Raw genomic sequence first — 26515 nt, forward strand, 5'->3', positions numbered from 1 at the left:
TTGCAACCTTTTGTGAGCTTATAACTATTTCAAAATGTTTTAAAGTTTAAAAAACTATTTGAAGAATATAAAGTTTTGTATTGATGGATGGAAAGGGATGCTAAGAGTAAGATGGTGTTCTTTCTTGTTAGGTATGTGGGAGAGGTGAAGGGATTATGCTTTTAGATTCCAAGAGCAGCCATAAAATATACAGCTTAAGAATTACTGATACTACCTCATTTGTACATATGATATAGTGTAGTTCTTTGTGAAATTATACTTTTTATTTAACAAACATTACTTTTATTTATATCCTTCAAATATTCTTTTAATAAGTTAAATTTATTTTAATTTTATTTATTTTTAATTACTCAAGTAATTTTAGCCTAAGTAATAGAATAGAATTATCTAACATCATGGTAAAGATGACAGGTACTAAGTTCACAAGACTAAAAAGTGAGTCTCCCAAATTCTGTAAAGTAATTCTTTAGCCATGATCATTTCTCTTTTTGTGCAATGCGTCTTCAAGTCACCTGTACTCAGATTTTTAGAACCTTGTTTTTTGTGGTATGTGGTTTTTCTCTGGTAATATATTAAAAATATCAACTTCTTTTTCTGTTAGTAGTCCTCTTACGTATGAGCATTAGCTACTTTTGTCATGATCCTGTACCTGTAACAATTCTTCCATTTGTTTATAGTTAAAGGTTAAAAAAAAGATGTTTACCTTTGCTTAATATAATTTTACTGTGCAATATGAGTTAATTTGCATAAGAGGTAAGTGTAGTATTGGAATCTGTCGTTTATAGTTATCCTCAATAAGGGATAGGCTGGCCTGCCAGTTTAAAACCTAAAAATGTAATCAAAGTACCTTCTCTGCCATGTAACAAGGAGGAAAAAAAACTATATAATGAAGGTTATGGTCATGTAAACAGTTACAATCTTATATAGTGTAAACAGTAATATTCCCCTTGCTTTTATAATTGCCAAAGGAGTTTAATTTATTTGTGTTTTTCTTATATTCCTTTACTAGTTTCAATAATGGATAAGGTGACAACAGTTTTCAACAGTGCACAGAGATTGGAAGTTGTTAGAAACTGCATCTCATTCATATTTGAAAATAAAACATTGGAGACTGAAAAGGTAATAAAATGCCTTCCTTCCCGTCATGTCCCTTTCAGATTTCTATGTTTAGCTTGCCAACTTATTCTGTCCCTTTTCCTTATAAAGTATCCTTTCATTGTTCTGATCGTTTTAAATGAACAGTCTAAGATTTAAAATCCTAGCCAATAGGCCAGGATGGCGGAGTAGTAGGACCCCTAGCTCACCCTCTCCCACGAATACAGCAAAATCGATACCTACATACAGAACAAATCACACAGAATACCTATTGGACTTTGTCAGGATATTTGTTACATCAGAAATACAAGGAAATCCTTGTAAAATCGATAAAACAAGTTTAAACTGTACAGCACTGGCAAACTGTAGTCACTATAGTGAAAAAGAATATGAAAAGGAATATATGTGTGTGTATGTATGACTGAAAAATTATGCTGTACACCAGAAATTGACCCAACATTGTAAACTGACTATACTTCAATTAGAAAAGTTTAATTTAAAAACTTCTAGCCATGCCTATTTACATAACTACCAGAGAAACATTGATAGTCATGTTTCCCCTGAAACTTTTAAACATTATTCACTAAATCCTATTTTGACATATTACTTAGAAACTTAACATTTTAAATGTAATATTTTATTGCAGAGAATCTAGAAGAAGTAATGAATTATAAAAATTATGGTATTCAATTAAATGCACCTCATTAAAACACGTTTTCTTGCTTTCTTTAATATAATATACTATATATAATGTAATCTTTTCTTAGTAACTTGTCATAGTTCTGAGCATCTATTACAAGGGGCTAGTAAAACATGTAAAATAAAATTTTTACCCTTATACTAAATGACCTCAGACCTCTTTATATTTTGAGTTTTTTGATACCCGTTTTTTTCTCATGGTTGAAGTGTTACAGACTTTCTTTTGCTTTTGTTGCTTTCAGCTTTCACACCTTGTTTATTACACCTGTTGTTAAAAAAAAAGTATTAGGTCCTTCTACTCTCAGGCTTCTTCCCTTCCTTCTTATTTGCTCCTTTGTGTTGACTTTAGGTTTTCAAAGTTAAATAAGCCTATTATTTATTTTATGTAAAGTAAATTAATTAGGCTCTCAAGGTGAACTGTAAGAGGCATTCTTGTGGGCAGTGAAGTTAAAAGAGTTTTAATACATAAACCCAGAGATTACTATTTGTTGCTCTGAGTTTTGTTTTTTTTTTTTACTGCTTTCTTATGCTGTTGAAATTACAAGAGATTGCAGAATTTTCCAGTCATAAATTAAAACTGAATAATGATTAAGTTGCTGATCAGTTTCAAACATAAAATCACCCAGTAGTCTTGTCATTTTAATTTTCTTTCTGTTCTTGCTATGGAGTTGTGGTCATTTACTAAAAGAACGTGTCTTAAGTGTCTGCGATTTTGACTTATAATCTGAAGCAACAGTTATTTTGGTGACAAAGTTTTTTTGTTTTTGTTTTTTTTAACATTTTTTATTGGGTGACAAAGTTTTGATGAGGTTTTTTAAATGAAGTTTAATGTTTTTAAAATATATCACATAAACTAAGTCCTACTTATTTTTCATGCTTCCTTACAAATAAAAATCACTGTAAATCATCTATTTACAGTTGTTCTTAATAGCAAATCAACTCTTTTTTAGGAGTTTAATTCTACTAATAACTCTGTTAAATAGTTTACAGGATACATGTGAATTTTCAGTGATTAAAAGTTACTTTTTTCCCAGTGGTGTCTTTTGTTCACTTCTACCTCTCTTGTCCACAGACCCTTCCTGCTGCATTGAGAGCCCTTAAAGGAAAGGCAGCAAGACAGTGTCTCACTGATGAGCTGGGTTTACATGTTCAGCAAAACCGGGCAATATTAGACCATCAACAGTTTGACTACATAATAAGGATGATGAACTGTACTCTGCAGGTAACTTTCAGTTGTTTCAGATTATCCTTATTATTTGAGAATGTTTTTTATTTTTCCAGGAGATTCAGTAATTACTGATAAGTTCTTGAACCTTCCACAGCTAATAGGAAGGGCCAACATCCATACCATTTCTGTCAGAAACAGTTATATATTGGTATAAATAATAGAGTTTTCAATTTTTTCTTTATTTTCTCTTGAAAAATACTAGGCTATTTTACTTGTACTATAAGCAAGCTTTCTGAAAATGAAAAGTTGTCTTTAAAACATTCAGTTATATATTACTTAATGTCTGTATTCATGTCAGGCCCTTTTCAGCCAGTTTTCAGTTATACTGTTAAGGCAGAAGGCAGTGAATGAATGGTGGCTAATCCAAATGATAAATGAATTACTCAGTTAAGTGTTTACTTAATACTTTGTGTGGGTAAAGCACAAAGTAAATTTCTAGTTGGCCTCAAAATATTTGTATGATCTTACAAAAATAAGCTTCCCAGAAAATAATAAGGGCACAATTTAGGAAAAGCAAATTATCTGATTTCCCCATGCTATTTTTGTGACATTGGCATCATGTTGTTTGCAGGTGATAACAAACTTTTCTTAAACTTTACACAAAGAGAAAAATGTGATTAAATATTAAGATTTCAAAGACTATATGTGGGGCTCCAGGGAAATGAAATAAAATCCATGCTAAATTTTGGTAGATTGGAAAGTGAGAGTTACAGGGTATAATTAATAATAAAATTTATGGATGAAGAAGGCCTAAATAAATGGAAAGATATACCATGTTTGTGGATTAGAAGACTCAATATTATAAAGATACCGGTTCTCCCCAAAATAATCTGTAGAGTTATTGCAGTTCCCATCTGAATCCCAACTGGAAGTTCCAATGCCTAAGAATTACCAACACACTCCTAAAAATGCAAAGCATGGGAATTGGCCTTGTCATATATCAAACATTAATTCCAAGGAGGACATAAAAATTGCCGAGAGGTAAGTGAAAATGTGCTGAGCATTACTAATTACCAGAGAAATGCAAATCAAAATCACAGTGTAATATCACCTCACATCTGTTAGAATGACTTATCAAAGAGACAAGAGATAACAAGTATTGGCAAGAATATGGCAAAAAGGGAACCCTTGTGCACTGTCCGTGGGAATGTAAATTGGTGTAGCCACTATAAAAAATAGTGTGAATGTTTCTCAAAAAATTAAAAGTAGAACTAACATATGATCCAGAGTTCCAATTCTGGGTACATCCAGGGGAAATGAATATAGGATATTGAAGAAGTATCTGCACAACATGTTCATTGCAGCATTTGTCACAATAGCCAAGACATGGAAACAACCTCAGTGTCCATCAATGGATGAATGGATAAAGACGATGGGGGTGTGTGTGTGTGTTTGTGTATACACACAAACAGTGGAATATTATTCAGCCATGAGAAAGAAGGAAATTCTATCATTTGCAACAATGTGGACAAACCTTGTACCAAGTGAAATAAGCCAGACAGAGAAAGAGAAATACTGTATGGTATTATATGTGGAACCTTAAAAAAAAAAAAAGTCAAATTCTTAGAAACATAGTAGAAAAATTGTTGCCAGGGGCTGAGAGGTGGAGGAAATAGGGAGAGATTAATAAGAGATACAAACTTTTAGCTGTAAGATGAGTAAGACCTGAAGACCTAAATGTACAACATGGTAACTACAGTTGATAACACTATATTGTATAATCGAAATTGCTAAGAGTTGAAAAAACGTTTGAATCAAAAAAAGGCAAAAAGATAAATATGTAAGGTAAGGTATCAGTTAACTCAATTGTGGGAATCCTTTCACGATGTATAGATATTTCAAATCACCTCAGTGTACTCTTTAAATATCTTACCATTTTATTTGTCAGTTATACCTCAGTAACACTTAATTTTTTTTAATTCAAAATTGCATTAATTAAGACAATGTAGTATTGATGCAGTCATAAACAAATTGGCCAGTAGAACAGAATATAGAGTTCATAAACAGATGTACACATACATGGAAATGTGATTTAGGACAAAGTTGGTATTTCAGGTCAGTGATAAAAGAGATGAAAAATTCAGTAAATAGTACTGGGACAGTTGGGTGACCATGTACATATAATGAACCATGTACATAAAAAAATGTGCAGATACCTCACATCATATACTAAAAATGTTTCAGAGTTAGAAAATTTGAGAACGTATAAGATAATAAGAAATAAGATTTTCCTATAAAACTGAATAGGAACATATTCTATGATCCAGTGATTCTACTCTTAAAGAAGTTCTTGCCCACCAAGAGATACACACAAAAATGTTCATAGGAACATTGTTTGAAATAGCAGAAAACTGAAACAACTCACATGCTAACTAGCAGTAGAATGAATACATAAATTATGGTATCTTCTTATGTTAGAATACTACTTAGCAGAGATAATAAAATGAATCGCAGCTCATTTTATTGGGTGAATCTTAAAGATGGTAATTTTGTATAAAAATAAAAAGGTATTTCAATTACAATAAAAGGTATTTTATTTATATAAAATTCAAAGCATACAATATATTATTTAGAGATAGTTAATTTAGGGATAAAACATATATAGTGGTAAAAATATAAAGAAAAGAAAGGCAATATATACATATATTAAATTATCATATTATACACTACAATTTTATATGTCAATTATACCTCAATAAATCTGGGAAAAAAGAAAATCAAGGAAATAAACAAAATATTGAGGAAAATTACCTCTGGGAAACAGAGAGGAAGGGCATTGAACATAGAGATCTTCAAAGGTAATGGTAATACTCTGTTTCTTAAACTAGGTACATGGGTGTTAATTGTATCATTGTTAGTTATAACCTGTAATTTATACACATTAATGTCTTAGGGTACTGCTGTTAGAGTTTTTTGCAGGACATATTTATCTTTTCAAACCTATTTCAAAGGATTTCTTTCTCAGGAATTCTAACTTAAAATCTAACATAAAAATGTAATCTTGTAACAAGCACTTTGTAGTTTGAGCAAATTGGCAAGATAGGAAATGATTCACCTTACTGGAAATACATTCTTAATTTAGAGTATAGGAGACTAGTTTATTGTAGCAAAAATTGAAAGCAACCTAAATGTTACCATTTGGTTATTGACTAATCCAATTATGATACAACTCTTCTTTGGAATACTGTTCAGCTAAATAGAAGGACAGGTCTGTAATATGTAATCATATTAAAAACATTTTATGTATTGCCAAGTGGGCAAAAAGGAGGTTATATAAAGTGGATATAATGTAATTCTATTTTTAACCTAAAATTACAAGTATGTTGTGTGTATATCATAGTAAAAATCTGGAAGGATATTTATGCTAAGTCCTTAATAATGGTTATCTCTGGCATTTAAATTAGAAGAGTTTTGACTTCTATTTAAACTTCTCGCTGCTTGAAACACACGCATGCATAATTAAATTATATAAAACATATAACAAGCATATTTTATAATTTTAAAAAGATTCTTATTTTTGTAGGAAGGAAATTATCAACTTTTATGAGAAGAATAAAACATAATTAATTTGCCCTAAAAAAGGTCACATCTTTTGTTACTTTGTTACAGTTACTTTGGTAACTGTCATTATAGAGAACAAAGGAATTTGATTAACAGATCAAGGTTACCAGAAGCCTTAGCTAATTTCCTGATCCCCTATAACTGATGATAAAACTACAGAAACTGTTTTAGGAAGCTTTTTTCAGTTAGTGCTTTATGTGCTGTTGTTAATTGAAGAACTAAGTTATAACTCTTTCTTTAAACTTAATTTTAGCATATACTAATTAGTAATTACTTATAGAATAGCCAGGTACCCATTGACTACAAATATTTTTTTCATCTAAATAATCGTATTCCAGGGAGGGAAAGTATGGATTTTTTTTTCTGCTTTCAAATACACCTGCACTGATGAGCACTTAGTATTTTATAATTTAGTATTTCATAATTACATAAAAATAGATCCTGTCTTCATTCCAGCATACACTGTTGTTGAACATTGTGGAGAGTCTCTTTCCAGTTATAAATAGGTTCACATGTGATACTCTTATTTTAATGGGTTATTTATTACCAACTTGGGGTTTATTAATATTTATATTCTTGTTGCAACAGTGTTACTTGTGGGGATTTAATGTGACATTCTGAACATTTTTTACAAAAGCCTAGCTTCAAGACAGAAAGGCCAAACATCTGTGTTGGTGTTTTAAGATAGAAACACTAAATGAACTAATTTTTAGGTAGTGATTCAAAAACTTTAGTAATTTCTGCTTTTCGTGATCTTGAAGTTATTCTGTCTTTCCTGTCCTCAAGAGAAAATTAAATGGAACATGAGTACTGCCAAGGGGTTCTTTTGTTTATCAGGTTCTTTTAGTGCCAAGACAATTTTTTAAAGGACTGGCTTATAGAGATTATAGATTATTCCTATATATCTTTTCATCTCAAATAACTGATCATATTTTAGTATTTTTTTATAACTGAGATTACTGTAAATCTCTTCAAAAATATGGCCTTAACTCTACATTTTAGCAGATATATGATTTTTATGTGTCAAGATCTTAGGTAGGATATTTTCACAGTAAATTATAATTTAAAAACCCAGTGAAGTCCTCCATTTCCAGCATTATAATAAACTGCTTGCTGTGAGGGACCCTGTCACTAACATAGAAATAGATCTTAGAAATTTGAAAAAAAAAAAAACATGATTTTGATATATTGTTTTTCCCAAGAAAAAGAGGAAATCTCTACTCTAAAGAAAAGGACAAATAGGGAAACCCAAATTCTGAGCAATTAGCAGTTGGGGAAACCAGATTTGTGAGCACAGTTGAGCCTTGGCTTCTGTAAGGAGAGCTAGTTGAACCTGAGTTTTACATCAGGGTAAGACAACTAGAAGAGGAATAAAATAATACCTATTCAGTGGCATGCCCCTCACCCTTGCCTCTAGAAGAAACAATTATAAATCCTTTCTGGAATAATGCAGCCCCAATTTAGGCAGTCAGGATTTCCACAGTTAAAATTCAGTTAAGGTACGAACTCACAATTTTACCATGACCAAATACAAAGGAAATGAGCCAGTATGAAATAGTGTCAACAGAAACAACCAACAATAGATTGAGACCACCAAAGTCTTTGTATATTGGAATTATCCATTTTGAATATGTAACAATTAAAACATTTAAATAAATAAGTGATTGAATACAAAATAAGCAAATAACAAGAGACTAACAGAAATGACCAGGTAAATTTAGATTATATAGTCAGTAAAGTAAAAACTCAAAGGATGTGGAAGACCCAATATCATTAAGATGTCACTTCTCCACGAATCAATCTGTAGGTTGACTGCAATCCCAATAAAAATTGCAGCAGACTTTTTAATGGAAATTGACAGGATGTTTCTAAAATTTATGGGGAAATGCAGAGGACTAAAATGGCCAAAGCAATCTTGAAAAAGAACAAAATTGGACTACATATACTACCTGATTTCAAGACTTGCTATCAACCCATAGTAATCAAGACAGAGTGGTACTGACATAGTATCAAATAAATCAGTGGAAAAGAGCTCCCAGAAATAGACCCATGTTTATGGGATTTTTGACAAAGGCGCCAGAGCAATCCAAAAAGGAGACGAAAGTGTTTTTCCACAATTAGTGCTGAAATAACTGAGTATCTATGTGGAGGAAAGTGAATCTCGACCTCTACCTCACACCAAACACAGGGTTAATCTGAGGTAGAGCAAAGACATAAACATAAAATACAAACCATAAAGCTTTCAAGGGGAAGCATGGAATAGTTTCATGACTTGGGAATGGTAACAGTTTCTTATGTCACAAAAAGTGATAACCAAAAAAGAAAAAAATGATTATTTTACTTCATCAAAATTAAAATACATACTCATCAGAAGACATCATTAAGGAAATGAATAGTCAACAGTAAGAAAAAATATTTCCAAAATATATGTGACAAAGAACTGTTGTCATGTTTATATAAAGAATTCCTAAAGCTTAGTAAGAAGAAGCGAAACCGATTTTTGAAAATGGACATTTGAACAGACACTTCACAAAATAAGAATCAGTCCAAACTGCAGAACTGCAAAGGCTCAGGAATTAGAGACATCAAGTTATCTATGAAAGCAGGAGATTAAGATGAAGCTAAAACATTAAAAAGAGGATTGGTTGAAAGTTTCCCTGAGAGTTTGAGTGCTCTCCCAGATCTTTTCCAATACCATGTAAACAGCCAGCTGCCTCTCCCTTACCATGGCAGAAGATTAGAGGTTTGTTTGTTTGTGTATTTATTTTTGAGAGAGAGAAAGACAAACTGACATACAGAATGTGAGCTGGTCAGGGAGACACTAGGTCTGGCTGAGGGAAATTTTTTTGCTGCAAACAGGAGAGTTAAATGAGTGCCAGATACTGAGAATACCAGCTGATGACTTTCCCCCTTCAGCCCTAGAACTCTGGCAGCCTTCCCTCAAGGCGAGGCATTGGAAGACAGCTCTCTGACAGATGTAACTAGCCAAAGAGAAAACGATTTTACTAAAAATACTGAAATCGGAGTTTCTTAACAGAACAGCTCAAGCAGGCCATGCTGTCATGAAGCTCTCTATCAACAAGCTTCATCCTGTACACGTTTTTTTTTCTTTCGTCGTCGTTTGGTTTAACACTTGTGGGGGATGGCCTAAGCAGAAGGGATCAGTTAAAAGAGTCAGTTCTTACTCCCCACTATTGTTCCTCAACTCTGCTTTCATTCTCCACTCCTCTAGTCAGCGTCCATAATTATCTTGTCCTTTTCCTTATTGGGTTCCTGTCTCCCTCTTACTGCCTCGAACAAACCCCAGCTTTCTTTTGATTCTGAAACTGGGTCGTCCACAATCACTACTACCCTCTGGAAGTAGGCTCAAAGAAATTAATTTTCTCAGATTACACAGTTCATAAATTAGATATGACTTCTAAATCCACTTTTTTTTTTAAACTTTGTGCCTTTAACTCACTGACACTGTGTTCTTCAAAAACTGTGGCAGTAGGTTAAATTTAAGTTAAATTGGGAATTTAGATTCTAGAGACTTGGGGATTTTTTTTTTAAATAACAATTGCTGTTGAAAACTCCAACCTTAAGTAAATGAAAACAGACCTTGTTTTTATTGTTCATCATTGTATACCCAACATCCAGTATAATACCAGTATAATACATAGAAAGTATCCAGATATTATTTGTATACATGAATGGTTACATAATTTCACGGAAGTAGTGATTATTGAAATGAGTCTTCTTCTCTAAATTACTTCTTAAGGAACCAACTTGGTTGTTAACAACTTTGACTTTCAGGAGAAAATTCATTAAGAAATTAGCTATTCTAACAGCTGTAAGTTTTAGGCCAAATCTTTGGCTGCCACCACTCAGCCAATGAGAATTCATTGATAAATCTAATGGAAACTCTTCAGTTCTTATTTGGCATATGGTAGATTTGATGATGACCACTGACACTTCTGTGCAAAATCCTCTTCCCTTATCTTTGATAATACCATTTCTGCTGATTTCTCTACTTGTTTTGAATCTCTTTTTCAGTAATTTTGATAGGACTTCCTTTCCCCTATCCTGCAAATGGTGATGTTTATTTGCATCTTTAGATCTTCTCCCAGTCTAAGACTCTCCCTAGGCAATCTTTCTCATCCCCATTATTGTCTTTTACTTAAGCCTTACAAACCTACCTCCAGAACTGAATATCTTGCTGGTTACTGTCCATCTTTACTTGAATATCCCAAAGCCATTTAGATGTTATGTTTCAAACTGAAATAATCGCCTTTATCCCCATTTCCAGCCACCATCCACAACCTCTTCCTCCTGAGTTTCCTAGTTCAACAAATGGCACCAAATGAGCCCAAAACTTGAGATCAGTGTCTTTTTCTTAGCCTTATCCTCATGTCTGATCGACCACTGAGTCCTATAGATTCTGCTTCCTATATGTCTCTCAATTCCCAGATTCTTTTCTCTATCCTTAAATTCCAATATCCTGATTTAAGTCACCAACATTTCCTACCTCTGTTACTGTACCAATGTCTTTTTTTAAATATATTTTTATTGAAGTATAGTCAGTTTACAATGTGTCAATTTCTGGTGTGCAGCAAAATGCTTCAGTCATATAGGAACATACATACATTCATTCTCATATTTTTCACCATAAGTTATAAGATACTGAATATAGTTCCTTGTGCTATATAGCATAAACTTATCTGTTTTATATATAGTAGTTAGTATCTGCAAATCTCAAACTCCCAGTTTATCTCCCTGCCCCCAGTAACCATAAGTTTGTTTTCTATGTCTGCAAGTCTGTTTCTGTTTTGTAAATAAGTTCATTTGCCTTTTTTTTTTTTAAGATTCCACATAAAAGTGATATCATATGGTATTTTTCTTTCTCTTTCTGGCTTACTTCACTTAGAATGACATTCTCCAGGGACATCCAGGTTGCTGCAAATGGCATTATTGTATTATTTTTATGGCTGAGTAGTATTCCATCATATAAATATACCACAGCTTTATCCAGTCATTTGTCGATGGACGTTTAGGTTGTTTTGGTGTCCTGGCTACTGTAAATAGTGCTGCTATGAACATTGGGGTGCATGTATCTTTTGAATTAAGGTTTCCTCTGGATATATGCCCAGGAGTGGGATTGCTGGATCATATGGTAAGTCTATTTTTAATCTTTTGAGGAATCTCCATACTGTTTTCTATAACGGCTGCATCAAACTATATTCCCACCTACAGTGTAGGAGGGTTCCCTTTTTCTCCACAGCCTCTCCAGCATTTGTCATTTGTGGACTTTTGAAAGATGGCCATTCTGACTGGTGTGAGGTGATACTGCATTGTAGTTTTGATTTGCATTTCTCTGATAATTAGTGATACTGAGCATTTTTTCATGTACCTATTGGCCATTTGTATGTCTTCCTTGGAGAATTGCTTGTTTAGGTCTTCTGCCCATTGTTGGATTGGGTTTTTTTTTTTCTTGGTAAGCTGTTTATGTATTCTGGAAATTAAGCCCTGGCAGTCTTATCTTTTGCAAATATTTTCTCCTGTCCCATAGGTTGTCTTTTTGTTTTGCTTATGATTTTCTTTGCTGTGCAAAATCTTATAAATTTAATTAGGTCCCATTTGTTTATTTTTGCTTTTATTTCTGTTGCCTGGGTAGACTGCCCTAGGAGAACATTGCTGAGATTTATCTGCATCAACTTCTTAACTGGTCTCCCCACATCCTTCCTGACTCATCCCCTCACTATACCTGTTTCTTTGCTTTACTAAAGTGGTATTTCTACAGTCTTGTCACTTTCCAACTTAAAATCCTTCCCCTTTGCCCTCAGAGTAAATTCTAATCATATCTTGGCTCCTTCCTACCTCTATAGCTTCATTTTTCACTGATGTCAACCTCTGGTCTTTGTACACCTATTGCCTTAGTTTGGAACACTATTTCTGTCTACTCCCTACTCCCTCAATTGTCCATTTCACCTAACTAACTCCTAGTCATCCTTTACTCTCAGTTTAGATGTCACTTTCTCCTCGAAGTTTTCTTTGGCCCATCAGTTGTGGATTGGTAGCTTCTTTGTGCTTCTTTGTGCTTCCACTGTGTCCTGCACTCCTCTCATCCTATCCACTGTGACGCTGCAGTAGTGCTTATGACATATAATTAAATTGCCTGTTGACTTACCTGTATTTCCCATTATGTCTAGCGTGAAATAGTCTCTTAATAAAAACTGAATGGATGAATAAGTGAATATGTGAATGTAATGTAAGCAGCTGCTTACCTTATCTGGTTAGAGCTTCAGTTCTGCATAGTCACTCTCCCAATAGATAGTACTGTCATTGATATGTTTAAAGCACAAGTGTTTATGTCTGTTGCATTAGAATCACCAGGGATGAAGCATCTGTTGTTGTTTTTTTTAAGTTCCACAGGTAAATTTGACATGTAGCTAGAGTTGAAAAATCAGTGTCCTGTTACCATTTTTTAAATTTCTCTTAAAATTTTAAAATGTGCATTTCTGGACCCCATCATCAGAGATTCTGACTTGGTAAATCTGGGAAGGGATAGATTGGAGCTAACATGTAAAACTTTTCAACAGCAGAAAGGATAGCTCTATAGATATGCAATTCCTGTTGCATAGAGTATTCTATCAAATACGCTTTAGTCATTTTCAGGAGAGCTGAAAAAGGATTCCTACATTGTCAGAGGAGTTGAACTAGATACCCTCAAGTTTCCTCTTACCTCTGAATACTATTATCTTGGACACTTTTTCACCCTTACTTAGTAGGAGCAATCCTGGCCCTCTCCAGTTCATAACACATTGACATCTTTGGTCCATGCAAAGTCCCATTCTTGTGTTTTATAGTCATTTATTTTTATCACCATTATGCTCCCAATCTCCCTCAATCATTTTGATGTGTTTAATATATTATTTTCAATGCAGATGTTCTTAAAAAAAGTATTATTTAGTGCATATGTATTTTTAATATATGTAAATTGTGTTACATTATTCATTGTTTCTTTTTTCAATCAGCATTATATTTTTAATATTTTTTGAGGCTAGTGTAAGTCTGATTCTAAAGCCAAATTAAATACAATAGAGAGAAAGAAAAAAAAAGTAAGGCCCATTTTTCATATCAGTGTAAGTGCAGAACTCCTAAATAAAATATTGGTTAATTGATTCTAGCAGTACATTTAAAAAAAAAAAAAACCCATACCATCATGATATAGTGGAATTGATCCTTGGGTTCTTATAGTGTAATTCACCACATTAGTACATTAAAGGACAAAAATTACGATTATCTTAATCAATGCAGAGAAGGCATTTAATAAACTTCAGTATGTCTTTGTGTAAAAGTTCTTAGCAAACTGTTGTTGGAGAAAAGCTTCCAAATCTGGTAAAACCTACATATCAAAGACCTACAGTGAACATTATAGTTAATGAAGAAATTGTATGTGTTCCTTTTAAGATTGTAGCAGGATAAAGATACTTGCTATTATTGCTGCTGTTAACAATGTGTCAGATCATTCTGTTGTACACCTAAAACTAATATGATGTTATATGTCAGTTATTTCTCAATTAAAAATATAAAGGGAAAATGAGAGCTAAAGATAAGAAGAGAAAGAGAAAACTTTCATTTTTTTCAGGTGTTATGATTCTCTGCCTAGAAAAAGTGCCACAATGACAAATTATTTTAACTAATAAGATGATTCAGTTAGATTATTGAGTGTAAGACCGATGTACAAAAATCAGTAACATTTCTTTTTCCCAGCAAAAATCAACTAACAAGTAAAAAGTTGTTTTAAATTCTCCCTTTCTGTCCCCTTCCTTCCTTTGTCCTATGTCTAAGCACTGTTGGGCAGGCTCAGGCAGGTGCTGAGTCCCATACTTGGAAACACAGAGTCTAGGTGAATTGGTATTGATGGCCCAGTGGAATCAGAGTACTGTTTACAATCAGAAGACTGAGCAAATAAATGTATTGAGGATAATTTTAGTCAGGTTTTTCACTGATGAAGAAGAAAGTACAAATATGGAAAATGTGGAAATGTGTGTGTATGTCTGTGTATTGAGGGATTGCGGTGGGAGTGTGTGTGTGTGTGTGTGTGTGTGTGTGTGTGTGTGTGTGTATTTCATAGCTCTGTTTATTGAGAAGGCCAGGCAGCAGAGACACCCCAGTAACAGTGAACACAGCTAGTATCCAGATCTTGGTTTCTAAATACCAGTCTCCATTAAAAGGAAGAAAAGAGTCCTTGAAGAAATGACTAGGGCCAGGACTAGAGCAAGGAAAATATAAGAAAGGCTTTATATTCCAGAAAGTACAGAAGTGCTCAAAGAATGAATGAGCTCTAGTGGGATTTTTTTATTGTGGTAAAATACACATTGTATTAAATTTGCCATTTTAACCCTTTAAAGTATACAGGTTACTGGCATTAAGTACATTCCCATTGTTATGCAAAAACATCACTACTATCCATCTCCAGAACTTTTTCCATCTTCCCAAACTGAAACTGTGCCAGTTAAACAATAACTCCCACTTCTCTCTGCCTCCCTAGCCCATGGCAACTATCATTCTGCTGTCTCTCTATATGAATTTGTCTACTCTAAGTACTTCGTATAAGAGAAATCATACAGTATTTGTCTTCCTGTGACTGGGTTGTTTCACTTAGCATGTCCTCAAGGTTCATCCTTGTTGTAGCATGTATCAGAATTTCCTTCCTTTTTAAGACTAAGTCATATTCCATTGTATGTGTATAACACATTTTGCTTAACCATTTACTTGTCAACAGGCATCTTAGTTTGCTTCTGCCTTTTCACTATTGCAAATAATGCTGCAGTGAACGTGAGTATACAAGTTCTCATCAAGTCTCTACTTGAATTCTTTTAAGTATCTACCTAGAACTGGAACTGGTGGATCATATGGTGGTTCTCTTTTTAATTTTTTGAGGAACTACTGTATGATTTTACATTCCCACCATTAGTGCAGAAGCTTTCCAGTTTCTCCACATCCTCACCAATACTTGATATTTTCTGTTCTTTTGATAGTAGCCAGTGGGTATAAGGCAGCATCTCATTGTTGTTTTGATTTGCATTCCTTTAATGGTGGTGGTATTGTTGAGCATTTTTAATGTGCTTACTGGCCATCTATGTATCTTCTTTGGAGAAATGTCTAAGTCCTATCCCCATTTGTAAATCATTCTAGTTGCAATTTTTTAGTAACTTGATATTATTCTTCTAAAATTTATATGTAAAAACATGAAGAACTTAGAAAAGGGGACTTTCCCTACCAGATATCAAATCATAATAGTAGAACCAGTGTTGTATTAGAACACAACCAGGCTAATAAACCAATGAAATAGAATAGAGCACATAAAGACAGACTCAAGGGTTTATGGGAACTTAATAGGTGTCACAAATCAGTGGAAAAAGGAGAGCTTGTGTAGTAGATGCTGTTGGGAAAGCTGGATCACTATATGAAGAGAAATAAAACATTCCTAGATAGCAACATATATAAAGACTTTCTCCAGATAGATTAAACATCTAAAGGTAAGGATAAAACTTCAAAGGTAATAGAAGAAATAAAGATGAATATTCTTGTGACCTAGGGTCAGGGAAGAAATTCTTAAAATTTAAAACATAAATATAATAATACAAAGAAAAAGCCAGATGTATTTCTTAAGTTATTGACTTTTTAATCAATGAAGGACAACAGGGATGAGGTTAATATATGGATGTTAATCAATAGGTTGTTTTACTATGTCTGAAATCAACAAGGAAATAATATAATGTACAAAGAATTTCTGTAAGTCACCAAGAATAAAACAGTAATGCCAATGGAAAAATGAAAAAAACAGATGAACAGACTCTTTATAAAAGAGAGAATTCTAGAAGCTCTAAGGATATATGCAAATTAAAACAATAACTCTTTATACTCCTACTCAGGCTGGCAAAAATTAGAAAGTAGAATAATGTGAAGTGTTGGTAGGGATGTGGCAATATAGGAATCCTCATATATTGCTGGTGAGAGGAAAGGTACAGAGGTACAGTCATTTTGAAGAGCAATCAGGTGGTACTTAGTCAACAGTAATATGCATACCATATGACCCAGCATTTGGGCAGGGGGGTGCATGGCACGAGGGAGGGAGTGGGGGAGGGAAGGAGAGATGGAGGAGGACAGAGGGGAGGAAGAGGGAGGAGATAGAGATCTCTCTCAACTCTGCAGCTACAAGATCTTACTTGATTTATCTTTTAGGGTAGTCACAGAAAATTTCTGGTCCCTTACCTGAACCTTGTGATTAACATCCAGAGCTTATTATGATCTCCCTCCAAATTCTCTGGTGCACTTTGATACAATGGACTAGCCTCATTGTCCCCCTTATTTGAACTAAAATATTTATGGCAACAATTACTTGGTTATCTGTAGGCACTTGATTATGGTTGTCTATAGGTATTAATTTAAGTAACTGTTTTGCCACTGAGTGCCAGGGACTACCATTTTCCCAGTAACCACTGGGAAAAGATTTATTAATGCTTTTTGTTTTTAATAATTACTTTTATTAATACTTTATTTTTTAAGGACAGTTTTACGAACTCAGTAAAATTGAGGGGATGGTATAGAGATTTTCCATACATCCCCTGTGCCCACACATGCATCGCCTCCCCATATCAGCATTTCTCACCAGTGTGGTACATTTGTTATAATCAATGAACCTGAATTGACACATCATATTCACCAGAGTCCATAGTTTACACTGTGGTTCACTCTTGGTGCTGCACATTCATTGGGTGTGTACAAATGTATAATGAGATGAATCCATCATTATGGTATTATACAGAGTATTTTCACTATCCTCAAAATCTTTTACCTGTTCACCCCCCTCCCCCCAATTATTATGCTTTTGAATCTAATCAAATCAAAGAACCAACTCCAGATTTCCATCCTTAGGTTGCTTTTTTCCGGAAACAACTTCTGATACAGGTCAGGAAAACTCTGAAGTGACACTTCATTTTCTGCAAGTTATCTCAGTTACATCTGTGTAAATGTGCAGAAAAGACCAACTATAATTTTAAAATATTCTGGGCAGTAAGATAATTGCTTTTGCAAATGGAATTTAAAATAGATTATCTTAGTTATATCAGATTTCATTGAGTGTTTACCAAACATATCTCAGGGGCTTTTAATGGAGATTTAACAGACTGCTGACAGTCACAGGTTTTACATTCTATATGTTGACTATTGGAAGACAATCCATGATACATAGTAAATTGTGTTTTTGCTGAGGCAGAAATATGAGCTGTACATGCAGTGCTAGTATGTGCTAGTGAAACACTTAGCTAGTATGTAAACTTTGTGAATTGTTATCCATTCTGCATCTCAACTTGACCTTGTTTTCAGGTAGTCATTGTGTGACTTAACAAAATTCTGTTTGTGAAGTATATAGTATTTTTGACATATGTATTGTTTAAAGAGTAACAATGAAACATAGACACATGTACTCAACGTCTAGTTTAATAAATAGAACATTAATATTCAAGTCCTTGGGAGCTCCACTCAACGGCTCCTCCTTTTCCTCCCCCTTACAGCTACTCTCCTGAATTGGTGTCATTGATTCCTTTGCTTTTCCTCATGGTATTACCCCATATATGAACTCTTAAAATATAATTCAGTTCAGTTTTGCCTGTTTTGACCATCATGTAATTGGAATCATCCTGTTTTTTCATTGATAAAAAAAGTATTTATTGAGCAACTGGTCATAATGCTCATCTATGATGATGCTTGTAGTTATGGTTTATTTATTCACTGCTGTATGAGTCCATTCTACTGTTGAAGGATATTTGGATTGTTTCATTGCCCTGGCAATGAAAACAGTGTTGTAACTGAAAACAGTGTTGTAATGACCATTTTATTCAGTGATGCACTTGTGTAAGAATTTCTCTTAAATAAACACACAGGAATGGAAATGCTGAATCAAGAGTATGTGCAACTTCAACTTTATAGATTATGACAAATTATTTTCCAAAATATCTTTACAATATCTTTAAAATACACACTTTTGCAACAGTGTATGAGAGTTTCCATTACTTCACATCCTTGCCAACTTTTGGTATTAAAAAATTCTTAATTTTTAATTTCTGACAATCTGGTGATCATATAAAGATCATATTCATATAAATGTGTATCATTGTAGTTATAATTTGCATTTCTTTGATAGCTAATAAAGTGGAATAATTTTTCATGTTGATTGGCTTTACATGTTTTCTGTGTAAGGAGATGCCTGTTTGCTTCTTTTGCCCTTTTTTCTTTTGAATTGTTTATCTTTTTCTCATTGATTTATAGGAATTCTTAGTGTGTTCTGAACACCAGTCTTTCATGTTGTATCTCTTCCTAGATTGTGATTGTCTTTACCTTGTCTTTCTGACACCTTTTGATGAATGTAAGTTTGTAATTTTAATATGGTTAGCTTCATTAATCATTTTCTTTATAGTCTGAACTTTTTTATGTCTTGTACAAGATATCCTTCCCTACAATGAAGTCCTAAAATATTCTCATATTCCCTTAAAAAGTTTAATAATTTTACCTTTCATATTTAAGTCCTTTATCTGAAATTGATTTTTTGTGGATTGTTTGAGGTAGAGATGTGGGGTTTTTTTTTTCAAAGTGTATATACAATTGCCCACAGAATTATTTATTTAATAATATATCCTTTCTCCAGTGATTTGCTATGGCCTCGTCTTCATACATTACATTTCTATAAGTATATGGGTCTATTCAGGATTTCTTTTCTGTTAATCTATTAGCCTGTTTTCACAAAACCATCACATAGTCTTCATTAAAGCTTATAATAAACTTTAATCTGTGAGGCAAGTCCCCATGCTATATCTTCCTAAGAAATATCTTGCCTATTCTTTGCCCCTTGTTTTTCTATATAATTTTAAAATCACTTTATTGGATTCCATGAGAAACCCTATTGGGACTTTGATTAAAACTACATTGAATTCATATACTAATTTAAGGAAGAACTGACATTTTTGCAAGTCTTCCTATGCATAAACGTGGTATATTTCTTAATGTATATAGGCCTTTAATGTCTTTTAAAAACATTTCATGATATTATCCATGAAGATTTTATACATCCTTTGTTAGCTGTATTCCTGGTTACTCTTTTTGTTTTTACCGTTGTTGCTATTGTCAATGGTACCTTTCAAAATTACATATTCTGATTGCTTTTTTCTGGTAAATTTATTCATTAGTATTGCAGACTTCCTTAATTCTAATAATTTGTCTGCATATTCTTTTTGGTTCTTTATGTTGGCAATCATATGACCTAGGAATAGTAATGCTTTTCACCTTATTTTTGAATCTTTTATACATTTTATTTATTTTTCTTATTGACTGGCAAAGATTTATAGTGTAACACTAAATAGAGGTTGATAGCACTTGTCTTTTAAAGTTTAGTTATTGAGCTTTATATTTGCTAAAAGGGTTTAATAGATGTCCTATATCAGGTTAAAAAGTCCTCTTCTATTCCTAGTTTGTTAAGGGTTTTTATCATTAATAGGTGTTGAATTTTATGAAATGCCTTTTCTGCAGCTGTCAATTGTTTTTATGGATTGTTGGACTTGATATGTTAGGCATTTTTCCCATGATTGTTTCTGTGATTGAGATTAGCCTGTAATTCCTCATATTGTCCTTGACTCATATCGGAGCAAGGTTATACTTAGTTTCAGAATAGGACATGGCGAGTATTCCTGTTTATCTCTCTCTGATATAGTGCTTGCTAGACTGAAATAGCATGTCCCTTGAAAGTTTGTTAGAGCTCATTAGTAAAGCCATCTGAACTTAGTGTTTTCTTTGTAGGAGTACTTTAAATTTCTAATTATAGACTACAGAAACTTTTTATTTTTCTTGAGTTTGGTAATTTTTTCTTAGGAATTTGTCTATTGTTGATTTTTTTTCCTTTTTTAGAAGAAAATTTCTTTTTTAAAATTGTTTTTGCCAGTTTTATTACTCTCCAAGCCCTTTGCCTTTGTATTTTTGTTTTCTGTTTAATTTCTGCTCTATTTATATTATTCCCTTTTGTCTACTTTTTAATTTTATTCTGTTAGAGGTTCCCAAATCTCCTGAATTCATAGTGCTTAGTATCTCAGCAATTTTTTCTTGGTGCCCCTTGAGCTGAAAGAAATACCAAACAGCTTTACTTATTAAACAGTTAGGACCAACTTAGTATGTATTTATGTCCTTGCAACTGAATAACCAGTTGAAAAAATACACATAAATTGAAAAAATTAGTACTTTTATTTCATTTTTAAGTGACTGCGGTCATTTACTGATGGAATGTGTGCTCCTGTTAAGTACTGCTGCTCAAACCATGATTTGCACTACCTATGTATCCTGTTCCATTTGCTTGTAGCATAGTACTTGGTTTTAAATCACAGCAACCACTGAATACCCAGGGTCACAAATAAATGTTTGATAGTAATGTAACACAGTCTAATGTTGAAACCATGAATTATCTCAAGCTAGTTGTTCATACAATGTCAAAAAATGTTGAAAGATGCTGTGTTTCCCCTGAACATTATAGTTATAGCATGTCACTCCTGTGATTTCAGTGTAGCACCCAGGAGTGACTCATCCCATGGTTTAAGAACCAGGGCTGTAAGGCATTCTTTTAAATTACTGCATAATATTTCATGGTGTGACTGTAACCCAATTTTTTGGAAGTATCTCCCAATTGATGGGAATTCACTCTCTGTTCAGTTTTTTTTCCCACCTTAAACAAAGCTTCAGTAAACAAGCTTGTGCATCTGTCTTTGTTTACCAGTAGTTTTGTATTTCTGTGGGTTAGATTCCTAGAGATAAAATTGCTTGATAGAAGTCTGTGTGTGTGTGTGTGTAATATAAAGTATAATATATGTATATATTTAGTTTTAATAGGTATTTCCAGATTATTTTCAAAAAGGCTGTTACATTTCATGTTTCTGCCAACATTTATTGGGAGTATTTCCTTTCTCCCATCCTGGCCAGCAATAGATTCAGTTGTTCTTTTCAATGTTTTCTGTTTAACAGATAGGCAAAAATGATATGGCAAAAATTACACATAAAGGACTTTGTTTAGTTTACTTCTAATCCCCAGTAGAATAGTGCCTGACCCATGGAAATTTTCAGTAAATACTTGTTGAATGTGTGAATCAGAAATGAATGAATCAACTAGTCAACCAATTAATCAGCTAATCTCATTGTTTCTTTGGTTTGCAATTCTTTGCCTATTACTCAATTTTAGCATCAGTTTATATGTATGTTTGACCTTTTTGAATTTGTGGAGTTGTTCTTTTGTGACTTGCTTATGCATACCTCTTGTCCATTTTTCTTTTGGGTTGACTTTTTCTAGCCATTGCATAAGAAAACTTTGTTTAATATATCTATTGTCCTTTATAATTTTTTCCCAAACACATTCATTTATCTGTTGGCTTTATATTTTATCTTTTGCCATAGAAAAACTTAATTTTTTGCTCAAATTTTGGCTCTTCTTTTTTTAAAGGCTCTGTATCTTCATTCTAATGTAACAACCTTTTTTCATTCCCAAGATATACATATTATCTAAATGTTTTTGCAAGATTCTTATTCCATACAGAATCTTTTTATAATTACATAGTATATCACAAGTGTCCAGTTTTATTTTCTTCCAAAAGGATAGCCAGTTAATGTCAGCACAACTTTAATTAAATAATTCATAACTTTCCTGCTGAATTGAATTACCACATTTGTCATATATTGAATTCTCATATATATAGTAACTTATTTCTGGATTTGTTATTCCAACATGGGTGTTTATGTATATTTAAACCAGTACTGTATTGATTTAAGGAACTTTATTATGTTCTGATACCTGATAAGACAAATTATCCTACAGTGATACTTTTTTTTTTCTTTTTTGCGATTCCTGGCCATTGGTTCTTTCATATAAATATTAAGATAATAATACTCAATCCCCCCAAAAATTAAGTTAGAGTTGAGAATGCAAACCAATTGAAATTGTGTTTAATTTTTATGTTAATTTGGGGAGAATTAATATTTTATTGTATTAAGTCTTCCCCACCCACAACTAGTCCATTTTAATTTTTTTTAACATTTTTTAATTGAGTTATAGTCATTTTACAATGTTGTTTCAAATTCCACAATTTTTCAGTTATACATGAACATACATATATTCATTGCCACATTTTGTTTTTGCTGTGAGCTACCAACATCTTTTTTTTTTAACATTTTTTATTGATTTATAATCATTTTACAATGTTGTGTCAAATTCCAGTGTTCAGCACAATTTTTCAGTCATACATGGACATATACACACTCATTGTCACATTTTTTTCTCTGTGAGCTACCATAAAATTTTGTGTATATTTTCCTGTGCTATACAGTATAATCTTGTTTATTTATTATACAATTCTGAAATCCCAGTCTATCCCTTCCCACCCTCCGCCCCCCTGGCAACCACAAGTCTGTATTCTATGTCTATGAGTCTATTTCTGTCCTGTATTTACACTTTTTTGTTTGTTTGTTTGTTTGTTTTTGTTTTTTAGATTCCACATATGAGCAATCTCATATGGTATTTTTCTTTCTCTTTCTGGCTTACTTCACTTAGAATGACATTCTCCAGGAAAATCCATGTTGTTGCAAATGGCATTATGTTGTCGGGGTTTATGGCTGAATAGTATTCCATTGTATAAATATACCACTTCTTCTTAATCCAGTCATCTGTTGATGGATACTTAGACTGTTTCCATGTCTTGGCTATTGTACATAGTGCTGCTATGAACACTGGAGTGCAGGTGTCTTTTTGAAGTAGGGTTCCTTCTGGATATATGCACAGGAGCGAGATTCCTGGGTCCTATCGTAAGTCTATTCCTAGTCTTTTGAGGAATCTCCACACTGTTTTCCATAGTGGCTGCACCAAACTGCATTCCCACCAGCAGTGTAGGAGGGTTCCCCTTTCTCCATAGCCTCTCCAATGTTTGTCATTTGTGGATTTTTGAATGATGGCCATTCTGACTGGTGTGAGGTGATACCTCATTGTAGTTTTGATTTGCATTTCTCTGATAATTAGTGATATTGAGCATTTTTTCATGTGCCTTTTGATCATTTGTATGTCTTCCTTGGAGAATTGCTTGTTTAGGTCTTCTGCCCATTTTTGGATTGGGTAGTTTGTTTTTTCTTATTGAGTCGTATAAGCTGCTTATATATTCTGGAGATCAAGCCTTTGTCGGTTTCATTTGCAAAAATTTTCTCCCATTCCATAGGTTGTCTTTTTGTTTTACTTATGGTTTCCTTTGCTGTGCAGAAGCTTATAAGTTTCATTAGGTCCCATTTGTTTATTCTTGCTTTTATTTCTTCTAGGAGAACATTTTTGAGATGTATGTGAGATAATGTTTTGCCTATGTTTTCCTCTAGGAGGTTTATTGTATCTTGTCTTATGTTTAAGTCTTCTATCCATTTTGAATTTGTTTTTGTGTATGGTATAAGAGAGTGTTCTAGCTTCATTGCTTTACATGCTGCCGTCCAGTTTTCCCAACACCATTTGCTGAAGAGACTGTCTTTATTCCATTGTATATTCTTGCCTCCTTTGTCAAAGATTAGTTGACCAAAAGTTTGTGGGTTCATTTCTGGGCTCTCTATTCTGTTCCATTGGTCTGTATGTCTGTTTTTGTACCAATACCATGCTGTCGTGATGACTGTAGCTCTGTAGCATTGTCTGAAGTCTGGGAGAGTTACTCCTCCAGCCTCTTTCTTTTTCTTCAGTAATGCTTTGGCAATTCTAGGTCTTTGATGGTTCCATATAAATTTTATTATGATTTGTTCTAGTTCTGTGAAATATGTCCTGGGTAATTTGATAGGGATTGCATTAAATCTGTAGATTGCCTTGGGCAGTTGTGACCGTTTTAACAATATTGATTCTTCCAATCCAAGAGCATGGGATATCTTTCCACTTTTTAAAGTCTTCTTTAATTTCCTTCATCAATGGTTTATCGTTTTCTGTGTGTAATTCTTTCACCTCCTTGGTTAGATTTACTCCTAGGTATTTTATTACTATGGGTGCAATTTTAAAGGGGATTGCTTCTTTACTTTCTTCTTCTGTTGATTCATCGTTAGTGTAAAGAAATGCCACTGATGTTTGAACGTTAATCTTGTAACCTGCTACCTTGCTGAATTCTTCAATCAGCTCTAGTAGTTTTTGTGTGGACCTTTTAGGGTTTTCTATATATAGTATCATGTCATCTGCTTATAGTGACACTTTTACCTCTTCTTTTCCAGTTCAGATCCCTTTTATTTCTCTCTCTTGCCTGATTGCTGTGGCTAGGACTTCCAAGACTATGTTGAATAGGAGTGGTGATAGTGGGCAGCTTTGTCTTGTCCCAGATTTTAGTGGAAAGCTTTTGAGTTTTTCACCATAGAAAAACTCTGTAGGTTTGTCATATATAGCTTTTATTATGTTGAGATATGTTCCCTATATACCCACTTTGGTGAGTTTTTATCATAAATGGGTGTTGAATTTTAGCAAATGCTTTTTCTGCATCTGTTGAGATGATCATGTGGTTTTTGTCCTTTCTCTTGTTGATGTGATGTATTACATTGATTGATTTGCGTATGTTGAACCACCCTTGTGTCCCTGGGATGAACCCCACTTGGTCATGATGTATAATCTTTTTTACGTGCTGTTGGATTCTATTTGCTGATATTTTGGTGAGGATTTTTGCATCTATGTTCATCAGTGATATTGGTCTATAATTCTCTTTTTTGATAGTGTCTTTGCCTGGTTTTGGTATCAGGGTGATGGTGGCTTCATAGAATGATTTTGGGAGTATCTCCTCCTTTTCAATCTTCTGGGAGAGTTTGAGAAGGACTGATATGAGTTCTTCTTTGTATGTTTGGTAGAATTCCCCGGTGAAGCCATCCAGTCCTGGACTTTTATTTCTAGGGAGGTTTTTTTAATCACTAATTCAGTTTCATTTCTAGTGACCTGTTTGTTCAAGTGGTCAGTTTCTTCTTGGTTCAATCTTGGTGGACTGTATGTTTCCAGAAATTTGTCCATCTCCTCTAGGTTATCCATTTTGGCTCCATATAGTTTTTCATAATATTCTCGTATGATATTCTGTATTTCTATGCTATTTGTTGTAATTTCTCCATTTTCCTTTCTTATTTTGCTTGTTTGTGCTCTCTCTTTTTTCTTCTTTGTGAGTTTGGCCAGAGGTTTGTCGATTTTATTTACTGTTTCAAAAACCCAGCTTTTGGTTTGATTGATTTTTTTCTATGTTTTTTTAATCTCTATTTTATTTATTTTCTCCTTGATCTTTTTTTATTACCTTCCTTCTGCTGCCTTTTAGGGGTTTTTGCTCTTCTTTTTCTAACTCTTTTAGCTGGTGGGTTAGATTGTTTATTTGAGATTGTTCTTTTTTGAGGAAGGCCTGTATTGCTGTAAACTTCCCTCTTAGCACTGCCTTTGCTGTGTCCCATAAATTTTATGTGGTTGTGTTATCATGAGCTACCACAACATCTTGTGTATATATTTCCCTGTGCTATACAGTATAATCCTGTTTATCTATTCTGCATATGCCTATCAGTATCTACAAATTTTGAACTCCCAATCTCCTCCTTCCCACCCCCCTCCCCCTTGGCAAACACAAGTTTGTACTCTATGTCTGTGAGTCTGTTTCTTCTTCTTCCTCTTTCTCTTCCTCTCCTCCTCCCCTCCTCCTTCTTCTTCTTCCTTTCTTCTTTCTCCTTTTCCTTCTTCTTCTCCTCCTCCTTCTCCTCCTCCTCCTTCTCCTCCTTCTCCTTCTTTCTTCCTTCTTCTTCTTTCTTCTTCTTCTTCTTCTTTCTTCTTCTTCTTCCTCTTCCTCTCCTTCTCCTTCTCCTTCTCCTCCTCCTTCTCCTCCCCCTCCCCCCTTCCCCTTCTCC

At 33.6% G+C, this 26515-nt stretch overlaps 1 protein-coding gene across 4 annotated transcripts in view; it reads left to right on the forward strand.

Moving 5' to 3' along the window:
- SBF2 (SET binding factor 2) overlaps positions 1-26515 on the forward strand; it is a 382691-nt gene that overhangs the window by 237343 nt on the left and 118833 nt on the right. For all 4 annotated transcript variants that reach the window (XM_032489038.1, XM_032489035.1, XM_032489037.1 and 1 more), the window contains exons 15-16: positions 1010-1119; positions 2867-3016. In XM_032489038.1, coding sequence (XP_032344929.1) covers positions 1010-1119; positions 2867-3016 — 260 coding nt within the window. The remainder of the gene's footprint in view (positions 1-1009; positions 1120-2866; positions 3017-26515) is intronic.

This window comes from Camelus ferus, chromosome 10 (assembly GCF_009834535.1).
Source record: "Camelus ferus isolate YT-003-E chromosome 10, BCGSAC_Cfer_1.0, whole genome shotgun sequence".
Lineage (NCBI taxonomy): Eukaryota > Metazoa > Chordata > Mammalia > Artiodactyla > Camelidae > Camelus > Camelus ferus.